Genomic DNA, 14871 nt, shown 5'->3' on the forward strand with positions numbered 1-14871 from the left:
TCCATCAGAAGACGACCCACTACCACCTGAGCCACGGGTGTGGCTAGTGTGCTTTACAGATAAAATGTCTGTTTTAAAAAATTATCTAATTCATTGATTAATCGAATATGAAAATAATCATTAGTTGACGCTCTAATCACATGTTCACCGTGCACATGGTGAAGGCTGTTGGTTTGTGTAAACAAGCCTTTCAAATGACAAATTAGCCCCTAAAAGCCCCGCCCCCTTCGGTTTGCACGCCTGTAATTGGTGGCTCACCGCAGGACACTTAGAGGAGGTTTATCAGCACGATAGGGCGCGCGCACACGAAGGTGTGTGTGTGTGTGTGTGTGTGTGTGTGTGTGTGTGTGTGTGTGTGTGTGTGTGTGTGTGTGTGTGTGTGTGTGTGTGTGTGTGTGTGTGAGAGTGTGAGAGTGTGTGTGAGATCCTCCCTCAGAGGAGGAGGGTCCCACACACACACGCACCCTCCCTCTCAGAGCGGCTCCTGCTCTGATGTGATCCACACTCCAGCTTCACTCAGTCTGAGCTCCGTGCGTGTCGGAGGCTCGTGCCCGGGCCCGTGGATGGATAGACGGAGGAACCAGTGGATGTGAACCACCTTTACCTTCCCACGGACACGCGTGGATCTAACGTTCGGTACTGCTGCTGCTGTGCGCCCGCGTCATGACTTCCAGCTACGCGCACGTGATGGAGCGGAGCCGCCTGGAGAGCGGGATCAGCTCCTCCGGCCTGGACCCGCTGCAGGCCAAGAAGAACTTCTCCGTGAGTCACCTGTTGGACCTGGAGGAGCACGGGGAGATGGTGCGCGCACAGGCCGAGGAGGCCGTGGGGGAGGCGGGCAGAGGTTTGCTGGAATCTCCGGGACTGAGCAGCGGCAGCGACACCGCCCAGCACGACAGTAAGTCCACCTCGAGTCCAGAGAGTGCGTGAAAACTCTCCGTGCGCGTTTTTCTGCACCAAAAACTGTTCCACTTTGCGTCATCTGCAGTGCGCCGTCCACTTTCTAATTCTGTTGAAATCCTGCTTTTAAAGTGCATGTGTTCCGTGCGCGCTGAAAAAAACCCTTGTCGTGCGTGTTTCAGGCACTTTTTGGGGGTATTTTTTACGCAGAAGGAGCAAAAAGTGCTTGTTTGAGTTTATTTATGATGATTATCCCGTTTAGAAAAAACTCGGTGTTTCTCTCATTTTTAATATTTCATATTTTCTTTGTCCGTAAAAAAAATAATAAAATAAAACGTTGTTTCAAATCAAGTGAAACAAGTAAAAAATGTGAATTTATCTTCTCTCTCTGGGAGTCAAAGCCTGGTTAAAAAAACTCCTTAAAATCATCCAAAAGGTCAAATATTCTCATCAACTCTGATATAAACCATACGATGCAAACCACAGAGAAAAATACATCCAAAAAATACAATAAAATCAGATAAAACTTTACCTGAATTAATAATGAAAGTTTTCATATCCACCAAAGTTCATCTGCGTCCTTAAAAACAATTCAACTGGAATTTAAAACTGTATTTTAACGTTTATTCAAATAATTTCACAATAAAGTGTACTTGGTTTAGTTCAATGTGCACGTGCGTGTTTCAAGTGTTTTGCTAATCACATTTTTCAGAATTTTGGGCTCAGACATTTTTTAATTTTGGCATTTTTTTAAGAAAGAGTTTTAAGTCTTAAATTAAACATTTCGTCATACAAACACTTCTAGGTTTTATTATGCACAGAAAAAATAAATGCTTAATATTCTTAATTCAAACATTCAGCACGAGTTATTTCAACATTTAAAGTTATTAACTTATTATAAATAAGAAGTTTTCACAGTTTCCTAAACTCTGCTAATATTGATTCATTTTTAAATTTGCAGCTAATGATTACATTTTAATAAAGTTTATTCATATCTTTGCTCTGGACTAAAATGTTTCTTTTTCCTCCAAAAACGTAATTTTACAATTTAACTCCCAAATAATCCAAACGTCTCGTTTGTGAACAAAAACCTTAGTAAAATAAATGTAAAATATTTTCTATAATTTGTGTTTATTAAATTGAATAAAGTTTTCATAATTATTTTTATTATTTTTTTAAATTTAAAACAAGTTGATGTTTGTGTGTAAAAACTAGTCCCGCGGTTCCTTTGATGTTTCTAAACTGCTCATTAACGTCAATTAACGATAATGATTGTTTGTTTTCACAGGTTACGTTAAATTAACGTCAACATGTGACGTTTTTATGTGTCCTGTCGTAACAGCGGTGACATCATTCTGTGGGAATTAGATCATAAATAAACATCACGTGACTGACGGGGATTAATTTATCAGCTGTTATTAATATTACAGTAAAATTTATTACATTACATCTGATTTGATACAAACGTTCTTTTTTATATCTTAAATTAAAAACGACTTTTTACTTCACCATGTAACGTAAAAATTAATAATTTTGATGTATTCTGTAGTTTTTTTTTTCCTGTGGAAACATTTAACATATTGAACTTTTGTTAGTTTGGGTTTAAATTTATTGAAAATGTTTGAAAAAAAATGTGATTTTACTATTTATTTAAAACTATAAATGAATAAACGTTTAATTAAAAATCTGAAAACTATTGAAACTATGAAAAAACATCTTTTGTATTTTTTATTTATATTTTTAAGTTTTCTGTATAACTTTTTAAATTAATGTATTTGAGCTGTTTATTACATTAACAATTAATAAGGAGCATTTTCACACATTTTGATAATAATCATTGTATATTATTATTATTATTATTATATAATCTATTTTCATGGAAATTAAAATGAGAAATATTGATTTAAATCTAAATTATGTAGAAATATATATTTAACTTATTTTGACCTGATGCGTTTTTGTTTTTCTTTAAAAATATGAATTATCCATTAAGTTATTAAACATTTTTTTTTCAAACGGGGATCAATATTTAATCAACCAAGTGAGTACATTTTACTCTTTTATTTATATATATCAGCAACATGAATATTAAATAAGTAATATTTTCACTTTTTTTGATCATTTGTAGCTCCATTTTAACAGCTGTTAGCGTTCAACGGATTTGGTAAAAATAATCTAAATAAATGTAACATTTTCCTCTTTGTTTTTTTTCAGCTCTTCAGTTTATATTGAACTTATTTAATCATGTAAGTTTTACATTATTATTTTTTTTTATTAAAGCCTCCTGATGTCAAAGTCTATACATATATTATATAATATTTTAGTTATTTTGTTAAATTAATGTAAGATTACATTCAATCATTTTAAAGACATGATTATGGTGAAGTTTGTGATTAAATTCACACAGAATGTTAAATAATAATGATAATACAATATTTAAATGTATCTTGTGTAGATGAGTTTTAATTTAAATGAGGTGTTGATAGTTCTGTCCGACGGGGTTCGTTTATCAAACTAGTAATGTAAGTTTAAATAAGCCTGCGAGTTAAAAAATAAAATAATATTTAATAAATATTCAGGAATGAGAAAGAAAGTGCAGAGAAGTGAGAATATTAGGTGCATAATTAAATATTTATTACTAATTGATCATTTTTTTTAGATATAATTAAGAAATATTTCATAATCAAATAATTTAAAATTTCATAACAAAATGAAACTAATTCCCACCCAAATTATTACCAAAGATGTCTACTTGTTTTATTCTAATTAACATATTTATGATTTTTTTATTTTGAGACTTTTAGAATAGAATTCGGCTTAAAATCTAGGAAAAGAGCGAATCTGAGTTGATTTTAGATCATTATAATTTATTAGTCTTAAAGTTTTTTCTTTGTGTAAAAAAGAGGAAAAAGAAACGTTACTTTTATTCACGCGTGTGTTTTAAGTGTGTGATGTTGGTTTATCACCTCAGTGGTGGGTTTAGGCTTTTCACGCACAGTTTCGTGCACGTCCGCAGAGATCACCCCCCCCCCCCACACACACACACACTTTAATGAGTGTTATTGTTATTTCTCAGAGACTCCGGAGTGTCCGGGTCACGCCGTTAATTCACGCGTATTTTCAGTCTGTCACGGCGAACATTAGTCATCATTAGCGCGCGTGTCACCCTCTGCGCACGAGCCCGGGCATCGAATAACAGCCAATCAGCCTCTGATTTACAGGTCCGCGCTTTGAAACGGGCGTCAGGTTTCCAGATTTATCAGCCAACACGTGAACGCAACATGAGTCCTTTTCACACGTATTTAACTTAAAGCAATACCTCACATCACATTAAAACGTTCTAGGAAAACAAAGGTGAAAGAAGACACATTTAACATGATTTTACACTTTTTGATCTCTTATTTAAAGTTATTATTATTATAGGATTCAGTTGGATTTTCCTTGAGTTTGATTATATCACATTTTCTGCAGCGCGATGCTTTAATTTTACTCAGGGAATCGTTTTTACGCATCTTTAAAAACACTTTGAACGACAGGTTTCCGCAACATGACTCGTTTTCACACGTTTAATTTAACTTAAAGCAATAACTCATATCACATTAAAACGTTCTAGGAAAACCAAAGGTGAAATAATACACATTTTATAATACTTTACACGTTTTAAGCAACAAAAAACTCCCTTTTTTAAATATCTTATTTAAAGTTATTATTATCGGATTCAGTTTGTTTTATATCAAATTTTCTGCAGTGCGAAGTTTTAATTTCTGCTCAGAGAAACTTTTTTACGCATCTGTGCGTAAAAACGCACTTTGTCTTTGAACATCTGCCCTGAAGCGTGTGTTTGAAATAAATAAATAAATGTGTTTTTAGAGGTTTAAAGAAAAAAAAAATATCTGTTATTGTTTAAGATTAGTGACGCGTCAGAAGGAAAACTCATTAACTTTCACTAATGAGGTCAACGTGCATGTTAGCGCGTGCAACCCCGCGATGATAATGATGATGATGGATTTAGAGAAGAAAAGTAATAATTTACTAATAAATAAATAAACAACACAGTTATTAATGGGCATTACAAATGGTGAATGTGGTTAAATTGGCAAAAATAATGATGAAATCTGGTGAAAAGTGACAATAATGGGTCAATATGTGTGACATTAAATAGAAAGGGTTTATAAGAGCTGAACATGTCTGGAAAGTGGAAAAAAAACTTGCAGAAAGACATTGAAATGTGATGTAGAAGTGTCAAAAATGGGAGAAATGTAGCAAAAATACATTAAAAGGAGCAAAAATATTGCAAGAAAAAGTGATAAAAATAGGTTAAAATATGGAGAGTTTGGGGGAGTTACAGAAAAAGTGTAAAAATAAACAAAAATGTTCAGAAAATAGTCTTAGTTCCATAATAACCACTTAAATACTGTCAAATATTTCATACTAATCGATTCATGATTATCTTTTTAGAAATAACAAATTACAAATTGTATTTGCTTTTTTCCAATGAACTCATTTCTAAAAAAAACAGAATTGTCATCTTGATAAATACTTAATAAATCTTTATACAACAAGATTTTGAATAATGTAAAATATATTAATGATTTAGTTTTACAGGAGATAAATTATTACACTATTTAAAAATAAACAACAGTTTAGAGAGACTTTTAGGATATAATTCGTCTTAAAATCCAGGAAGAGTTAATTTGTGTTAATTTTACATTATTGTAATTTATTAGTGTGTAAAAATAAAAACAACGGTCCGTGGGATTGATTAAAACCTTGTTTTTACCTTTTTAAACACAAAGATAAAATATATTTAAAAAAAATAAAATAGGGAAATTTCTATCCTAAATTTGTGGTAAATGGTAAATGGACTTGATTTTATATATAGCGCTCTATCACCACACTGACGCAGTCTCAAAGCGCTTTACATATGTGATGATTGTGAATTTGATTAAATGTTCTTGTCAAAGGATGCTTCATGGGTCATAAATAGGAGTGTTTTTTTTTTTTTTGAGATACTTCTTTATTTACATTGGTATGTTGACACTTATTTACATAAATGTTACACTAAAATAGTGTCACTGTTCATAGGACACTATATTTATTGTCTTTCAGAGACATAAAATTAAAAAAAATATATTTTCACTTATTGTATTTTTTTTGGTATGTCATAGATTATCGTATGATTTCTGACCAATATATCGATAATTGCAGTATCGTCATAATGTGAGATAATTGTCATCGTGAGCCTTGTATCGTATCGTGGTATCGTATCGTGGTATCGTGAGGGACCCAGATGTTCCCACCACTAATTAAAAAGTAGTGATTTTTAAAAAGCTAATTTAACACCAAAGGTCATTAGATAAATAATTAAACCTAAAAAAAAAGTTATTGAAATCACATCAAAAATCTGAATCTAGTTATTTTTCTTATTAGTTTGCATTAATACAAACACAAATAATAAATAAAACTAAATAATATAAACAGGGAAAAATGTATTTATTTCATAAATGTGACGAGCGTCTTCAAATACCTAAATACAACTAAGTTTAATTAACTACAAATGTTTTTAATTTCATCAAAAAAACCCAGTGAAAACTTCATATAAAGTAATAAAACACATTAAATGAAATGTAAAGGATGTTTATATAAAAATGTCATTTTCTGAATCTTTAAACATTTTATGAATAAAATTTGCTTTGTTTTAAAAGTTCCTCCAATCAATGCATTTGTTAAAAAAAAAAAACTAAAAAAAAAATCACATCTCGTGATCTGAAAGTTTCTTCTTCTACTGTTCGGCCTCTCGTTGTAATTCAGAGGATGTTTTCTAAACCTGTGGTTCTCAACCTGTTCAGGCCATGACCCTCCAAAATAAAGGTCTCAGAGAGCGGGGACCCTCCAAAAATAAAGGTCTCAGAGAGCGGGGACCCTCCAAAATAAAGGTTCCATAGAGCAGGGACCCTCCAAAATAAAGGTTCCATAGAGCAGGGACCCTCCAAAATAAAGGTTCTAGAGAGCAGGGACCCTCCAAAATAAAGGTTCCATAGAGCAGGGACCCTCCAAAATAAAGGTTCCATAGAGCAGGGACCCCCACTGTAGCTGAAGGTGGTTGAACACAGACATGAACATTGAAGAACAGTCATGTGGAGACAGGACCATCTATAAGGGGGAATAAAGGAGAGATTTTTGGGGTCCATCCATAAAGTCAGTAAAATGATGGTCCATTGTTCTATGAATCTGTGATAACCACATTTATTTATTCATCTGAATAATATCCACTGTTATCCAGGAACATTTATTATTATTATTATAGTCATCTTAAAGATGGAAATCATGGTTTTAATCACTAATAAAATGGTTCAAAGTGACCAAAAATGGTGGAAAAAGGAGGTGAAATGTGATTTTAAAAACCTATAGAATTATATATATATATATACAGTATATATATATAATATTATATCCACTGCTCCATTAAAATAAAATTATATATGACAAGAAAAAGTGATAAAAATAGGTTAAAATATGGTGAGTTTGGTGGAGTTGCAGAAAAAGTGTAAAAATAAAGAAAAATGGGCTGAAATTGTTCATAAAATATTATTAGTTTCTTGAAGGCATCTGGTGACCCCCTCCCAGTGTCTTGTGACCCCAAATGGGGTCCTGACTCTATGGTTGACAACCTCTGGTCCAGAGGATAAACTGAATGGTGATAAACAGAAAGTGTAACAGTGGTGAGGTGTGCTGCTGTATCTGTGTTTTTAGTGACTTAGATTTTACATTTAATAATAATAATAATAATAATAATGGATCTATTTAGTGCTTTCTTCGAGGAGACTCAAAGCGTTTTACAGAAACCATTATTCATTCACACCAGTCACACCGGTGGTGGTAAGCTACAATGTAGCCACAGCTGCCCTAGGGCAGCTGACAGAGGCGTGGCTCTGACCACCACCAACATTCATGCACATTTAGTTTAAAACAACTGGATTTTAATGGTTAATGATGTTTATTATTTTATTTTACACTTTAACATCTGTTTGCTTGTTTTGATGCTCGTTACAGAAATGTGAGTTTAACACGATTACGTTGAACAGATTTTTATCTTTATTCTAACGTTTCCATCTTTGTCTGTTGTTTTTTTGTTTGTTTCTGTTGTTTTTTTGTTTTTGTTGTTTCCTCTATATTTTTTTGGGTAATTTAGTGTATTTTCGTAGTTTTTCCTGTAATTTTTGATTCGTTTTGGATATTTTGTGTCATAGTTGTTTATATTTCTGTGTATTCTGAGGTTTTTTGGTTATTCTTCTAGTTGTTTTTTTTGGGGTTGTTTTCTGTGTTTCGGTTTCATTTTGTGTTGTTTTGTGTTTTTAAAATTCTTGTCATCACTTTTGATATTTTTGGGTCTCTTGTTTATTATTTTTCTCTTCGTGTGCAAGTTTGGACCATTTAATGCATTTTTTTGGTAGTTTTGTGTATTATTTGGACTATGTTGTGTATTTTAAGTTATTTTTGTTTATTCCTGTAGTTGTTTTGTGTTTGTTGTCATTTTGTGTCGTTTTGTGTATTGTTGTAGTTTTTACTAATTTGTGAGTCATTTAAAGGTTCTATATCATGTTAAATTCACTTTTTTAACCTTTAACTTTGTGTGAAAGCAAAAAGAAAATGACTTTGATCACTGTCTACAGACACGCCCACTCATGAATATGCATAAGTAGACCAGCGTCGCCCTCAGGGATAAATAAAGTTTTCTGAATCTAAATCTAAAACAGTCAGATTTCAGAACTGATCAGAGTCCATTTTCAGTGTGTGTGTTTATGACGTGTGTGTGTTTATGACGTGTGTGTTTTTGACGTGTTGTGTGTTTTTGACGTGTTGTGTGTTTTTGACGTGTTGTGTGTTTTTGACGTGTTGTGTGTTTTTGACGTGTTGTGTGTTTTTGACGTGTGTGTGTTTTTGACGTGTTGTGTGTTTTTGACGTGTGTGTGTTTTTGACGTGTGTGTGTTTTTGACGTGTTGTGTGTTTTTGACGTGTTGTGTGTTTTTGACGTGTGTGTGTTTTTGACGTGTGTGTGTTTTTTGACGTGTTGTGTGTTTTTGACGTGTGTGTGTTTTTGACGTGTGTGTGTTTCAGGTGAACAGATGAACACGGAGGAGAAGAAGAAGAGGAAGCAGCGTAGGAACAGAACCACCTTTAACAGCAGTCAGCTCCAGGCTTTAGAGCGAGTGTTTGAGAGAACGCACTATCCCGACGCCTTCGTCAGGGAGGACCTCGCACGCCGCGTCAACCTCACCGAGGCCCGCGTGCAGGTAGGACACGCCCACAATGACATGATGACACGCCAGAAAAACACACAATACACAATAAATATACACAAATGCAACAAAAACACAAAAATATACCTAATACACACAAAAAAATTAAATATATACACAAGAACACAAAAATACACTCAAAATACACATTGGCCCTATGCTATGACTCTAGATAATTATATTCTGGATTAATCTCTGTTAGCAGGATTCAACTAACCAAACATTCCCTGTCAGAGAGAAGCTGTCCTATGAAGGTCAATAACAACACGCTCATTTAAGCCAAGTGATTTCAGCCTCGGTACGTTCACATTAAAGGGGTGGAGCTTGCAGAGTCTGACCAATCAATGGAGAACTTGGCAGAGTGAGCGTCTTTACAGGAGGATTGCATCATTGTATAAATATTCTCTCTCCTGTCAGCATCAGATCAGATCCACACAGTGATGTGTCACCTTTTATAGGACAGCTCGCTTTCTAGGAGATCTGATTGGTCAGGAGGCGGGACTTTGTCACTTGCTAAAATGCTAGCCAGAACAAAACCTGTTCATGACCAGGTTAGTCGTTCAGCCTAAGTTACCATGGTGATTTAGCTCCATGAGACGTTAGCGAGCTTTGTAGTCCAGCACCCACTGATTAAATCCTGGAAGTTAGCGTTAGATAAGAGCTAATCTAGATTAGTAACATAGACCCTAAACATGTGTGAATTTCTCTTTCAGATGTGTAAAGTATCTTTATAAAAAATACAACAAATTTACAACAAAAATATACAAAATAACACAAAAAACAAAAAAATATACACAAAAAACCCACAACAAACACAACAATATACACTAAGTATCTAAAAACACCTAAAAATAAAAACCCAAACAAAATAGCAGAAAACACCCAAAAATATACACAAAACATAAAAATATATACTAAAACACGCTCAGGTGGTAGAGGGTCGTCTTCTGATCGAGAGGTTGGGGGTTTGATCCCAGTACCTGACTATGTGTCGAAGTGTCCTTGGGCAAGACACTGAACCCTAAGTTGCTCCCAGTGGTCGACTAGCGCCTTGCATGTCAGTCCTGTCCCACTGGTGTGTGAATGTGAGAGTGATTGTGTGAATGAGCTGATATGTAAAGAGCTTTGAGACTGTTTCAGTGGTGATAAAGCTCTATATAAATCATGTCCATTTAACATTTACCAATATACACAATACACAAAAAACAATGTGTTAGTTTCTCTTGCAGATGTGTAAAGTGTCTAAAAACACACAAATGCAATAAAAACAGACAAATGAACAACAGTGTTGTTGCTATTCATTTTCACTAATAACACAAAAAATAACAAAACTGACAAAATAGCAGAAAAACGAGGCAATGTGTGAATTATTCCTGGAGATAAATAAACTGTGTCATTGTTATCATGTGACGAGTGGCTGATGTTAAGGTCAGACTGGTCATCGTGTTTTCCTGTGACTTGTTTACAACACATTTAGTTCTCGTGCCCGTTGGTGTTATGATTCAACAAGTGATCGTGTTATGTTGTGACTTCTGGGAGCTCGTCTGATTCTGTCTAAATATAAATGAAATAATGAGCATGAAAACAGTGACAGCAGCAGTAGATGAGGCACATCTTTAACACAAGGCAACTCACTGTGATTTACATGATCAAAAAGTGCTGCAGAAAACATTCAACAGCTTAAAATCTATAAGAACATTCAAGTCGGCAAAAAAAAAACATTTAAAATCATCAGTAAAATCATCAACATGACCATAAATCTCCCTGTCAATCATACGCAGTAGAGAAAAATAGTTCCTTTAACTTTGATTTAAAAATGTTCACATGCCGACTTCAGCTCTGCTGCAGTTTCTTTGCAGCATAACAACTAAAAGCAGCATCACCATGGTTACTGTGAGTAGTGTCACATGTTGATGTGAGACGTCTTCACTGACGTAGATCTTTGGGAATGAAGACTTTCTGCTGCTCATTAATCCCACATGTGCAGCTCTGTGTTTTATCTCCACGGCTGGATTTACAGTCAGCACCAACGCCACCTTTTCATGTCCTCTGAGGGGTTCCCTCGGGAACCATTTTACTGACCGAACCTCTGTCAACATCTGCTCGCACAAAAGCAACATAAAATACACAGAAACACAACAAAACAGAAAATGACAGCACAGAGACGACATAAACACACCAAACGTCTAAGAGGGCGGAGCCTGACTGCCTGAGCTTGTTGACTACTGACTAGTTTGCAGCAGCTCTGTGTGTTGAGTAACTCCAGTGGTGTTTCAGATGAGCTGGTGATCATGTAACCTGGTGACTGAGTGTTTCATTTGCCATGTGCGTTACAGGTTTGGTTCCAGAACAGACGAGCCAAGTTTCGCAGGAACGAGCGAGCGATGCTAGCGTCAAAGAACGCGTCTTTGCTGAAGTCGTACTCTGGAGACATGACGGCGGTGGAACAGCCCATCGTTCCTCGGCCCGCCCCCCGGCCAAACGACTACCTGTCCTGGGGCAGCGCCGCCCCCTACAGGTAGCCCCCTACACCACCACATGGATGTACCCGACACGTGAGCTCAGAAAGACTTTCTAACGTACAGTATGTCACAGAAAAATGCTGAGCGTCTTTTAAATTGCTCAGGTCTGTTTTGCAACGCTAGGTGTTACAGTCTGACTGGTGATCGTGTTATCTCGGGACTAGTTTCATACACATTGAGTGCCCATACCAGTTAATGTTACAGTTTGAATGGTGATCATGTTATTTTGTGACTGGTTCTGGCCACGTTGGTACCTGTTAATGTTGCAACTGAACTAGTGCTCGTGTTATCTTGTGACTGATTGTAAGGACAGATGTTCTAATAACGACCAGTTGCAGCGATACACCTGCAGGGTCTCAGACGTTTAATAATTCACTCCTGGCTCTGTTGTTCTTTCATTTCCTCTTCATTCCTCCTCTGATCTCAGGAAATCACTGAGAACCTGAAATCCCTCCACCATGAAAAAATAGTCCCTCCCACAAGTTAAAAAAACCACTTTCCTTATAACATTTAGTTATTCGTTCATACTGCTTTCTCTAAAAGTTCTGAAATCTCTTCCAAAAGGTAGCGTTTAAAAGAAAACCATTCCTTAGATTAAATGTAATGAGCTGTGATGCGCTGCTCATGTTGGCAGCTGTGTAACCTAATGTCTGTGGCTCCTCCCCCCAGTGCCATGGCAACCTACCCACCCACCTGCTCCAACACCAACGCGTCGCCGGGGATGAACATGGCTAACAGCATCGCTAACCTGCGGCTGAAGGCCAAGGAGTACAGCCTGAACCAGGTCCCCACGGTCAACTAACGGACCGCACCGCCCGCGCTCAGACTCTGGAGTGGGCGGAGCTTAAGGACTCGGTGAGGACGCTGGGCGAGGCTGGGCCTGATGATGTTTGCTCCACGTTTGGATTTCTCTCCTTTTTTTGTTCTGGAAGAAATGAATCCAAAGATCAGGAGTTAAACTTTTTTATCTCTTTTTACGACGCCAATGCCCCCTGACCCCGCCCCCCCTCCCCCCCACGCAGACGTTTTCCCTCCATTTATCCATTGTTTTGATTCCTTTGATGTTTGTACCAGTGACGATTGGACACATGTGTTACAGTCCCTTATAAGGGCGGGGCTAATGGATGGTTTCCTATCATAACCTTTATTTGTAACAGACTTACTTTGTATATGAATAAAAACCAGCTTCAAGCAAAGCAGTGACGAGGTGTCCGACTCAGAGCCTGAGAATAAAAAACAGCTTTAGTCGCACTCTGTGACTCAAACATGAGATATCGTACAAACGCTCCCTGTGGTGGTCTTTAGAGAAGTAACCTGCTGCTGTTTAGTACTGACTAGTTGTTAGTGTGCCCCCCCACTATTCTATAAATAGATATCACTAGAACGCCTACAATCTCTAGAATATGGAATCAAGTGGTAACAGTAAAAACCTTGGGATGCACCAGATGAAACAGACCTTTTTGTTGACGAACCTTTAAAATTCTATTTTCTTTTGCGAAGTCCGGAAAATTCATGTTGAAAATATGAAGTAAATATACAATGATTGACAGGTTATTCCATACCAAATCAAGAACATATTGATGTATTTTTCATTATGTAATGTGTGAAGAGTTAGACTGGTTTAAACTAAATGTTTTTCATTGCTCAAACTCAAAAATTGTGAAAACCTTTTCTTAGTGATTCCAGATTTTCCCTAAAGATTCTCATTAAACAATAATATTATCTGAGCTTTGGTGTTGATGTTCCCGTTCAGAGATTAACTGGTATTTTGAAGTATGTTAACATAAATGCTGACGTAGCCATGAAAATGTTGCATCCCTTTTTGTTTTTGTCTGTTTTTATGTTTTGACAATTTGTAGTCGTGTATTTTTGTTATTTTTTGTGTTCTTGTTGTAATTTTGTGTACTTTTCTGCATTTTTGTTGTCTGAGTGCGTTGTGGGGGTCACTATCTGTCATTTTGTTATTGTTTTCTTTTTTTCATGTTATTTTTGTATCTTTGAGGCTATTCTGTAATGTATTGTTGTTTTTTGTGTTTTCATAGTTATTTTGTTGTTTAATTGGCTGTTATGCATTTTGCTGCTGATCTGTGTTTTGGGAGTTATTATTATTATTATTATCATATTTCAGATTCTTTCCAACTTCTTGAACTACAATTTTTGTTTTTGGGGGCCACGTACAGTTGTCTATGTGTGGCTTGGATTCTGTGAATCTTTAGTGAAAATCTGGAACCATTAAGAAAAGTTTTTTGTGATTTTTGAGTTTGCACATTGAAAAGAATGTAGTTTAAGGGTTATCATCACTTAAACCAGTCTAACTCTTCACAGATTGACAAATATATCAATGTTTTTCATTTGGGATGGAATATTATTACTGTTACTGTAAGTCAAAGAATTATGTCAAACATTGTGTATTCAATGACTTCAAATTTTCAACATTAATTTTACAGATTTTTTTTGGGTAGATCAGCAAATAGGTTGTTTCATCTGGTGCACGCTGAGATGTTTACTGTTAGCGATTTATTTCATATTCTAGAGATTGAAGAATTTACACTGATAACAATTTTAGAGCTGACTCCTCAGCGAGGCCATGCTGAGGGTCATCAGTTAAAATGGACACCACTTTGCCCCAGACACCGGTGAACAACGTGACAACCGTCAGCAGTTGTTGTGCGTCACTGTTTGTCTGCATGGAAAAGAAGTGCCCTTCACAATAAAAGCATGTGACATGTCTGTGGTAGTTTGGAAAATGTCTGCGAGCCACGAGTTGAGAACCTCTGGAGCAGGAACTGTGAGAGCAAACGTCTTTATGGCTGAGAGCGAGCGGCTCATAACGGGAGAGATTTATGAGCCGAGAACAGATCCTCCTTCAGAGAAAACTCCTTTTTTTCTCCTGATCACCACGAGCAGAGAGATTTATGAGCAGGGAAACCCTCGCACTAACACTCCCAGGCCTTTCTTCTTCTACACACACACACACACACACACACACACACACACACACACGTGGTCAGAGGCCTGTTTTACGATTAAAGAAGAAGTGGTTCACATCAGGAAACCGACTGGACGTTAGAAACACAAAGTTTTACTGCTCTTTACCTTTAAACCAAAGTCCGTTTAAAAAACCTGAGATTTATGATTGACTTTACCA

General features: G+C 36.0%; 1 protein-coding gene across 2 annotated transcripts; it reads left to right on the top strand.

The window, feature by feature from the left end:
- Positions 1 to 458: 458 nt before the first annotated feature.
- prrx1b (paired related homeobox 1b) lies at positions 459 to 12926 on the top strand. Of its 2 annotated transcripts, none has more exons than XM_028445401.1 (4): positions 459 to 898; positions 9020 to 9195; positions 11538 to 11756; positions 12393 to 12528. In XM_028445401.1, exons 1-3 carry the CDS (start codon positions 664 to 666, stop codon positions 11721 to 11723), a joined length of 597 nt encoding a protein of 198 aa, XP_028301202.1. In that variant the 5' UTR covers positions 459 to 663; the 3' UTR covers positions 11724 to 11756; positions 12393 to 12528. The 2 variants fall into 2 exon arrangements, with proteins under 2 accessions (XP_028301202.1, XP_028301201.1); XM_028445400.1 differs by having other exon boundaries at positions 461 to 898; positions 11538 to 11719; positions 12393 to 12926.
- Positions 12927 to 14871: the final 1945 nt, after the last annotated feature.

The sequence above is a fragment of the Gouania willdenowi genome, chromosome 4, assembly GCF_900634775.1.
Source record: "Gouania willdenowi chromosome 4, fGouWil2.1, whole genome shotgun sequence".
Lineage (NCBI taxonomy): Eukaryota > Metazoa > Chordata > Actinopteri > Blenniiformes > Gobiesocidae > Gouania > Gouania willdenowi.

Bases quoted from the DNA above. Each gene is read 5' to 3' on its own strand.
- prrx1b (XM_028445400.1), top strand. From the start codon at position 664: ATGACTTCCAGCTACGCGCACGTGATGGAGCGGAGCCGCCTGGAGAGC. The intron at 899-9,019 runs GTAAGTCCACCT...TGTGTGTTTCAG, and splicing joins CGACACCGCCCAGCACGACA to GTGAACAGATGAACACGGAG. The intron at 11,720-12,392 runs GTAGCCCCCTAC...TCCTCCCCCCAG, and splicing joins GGCAGCGCCGCCCCCTACAG to TGCCATGGCAACCTACCCAC.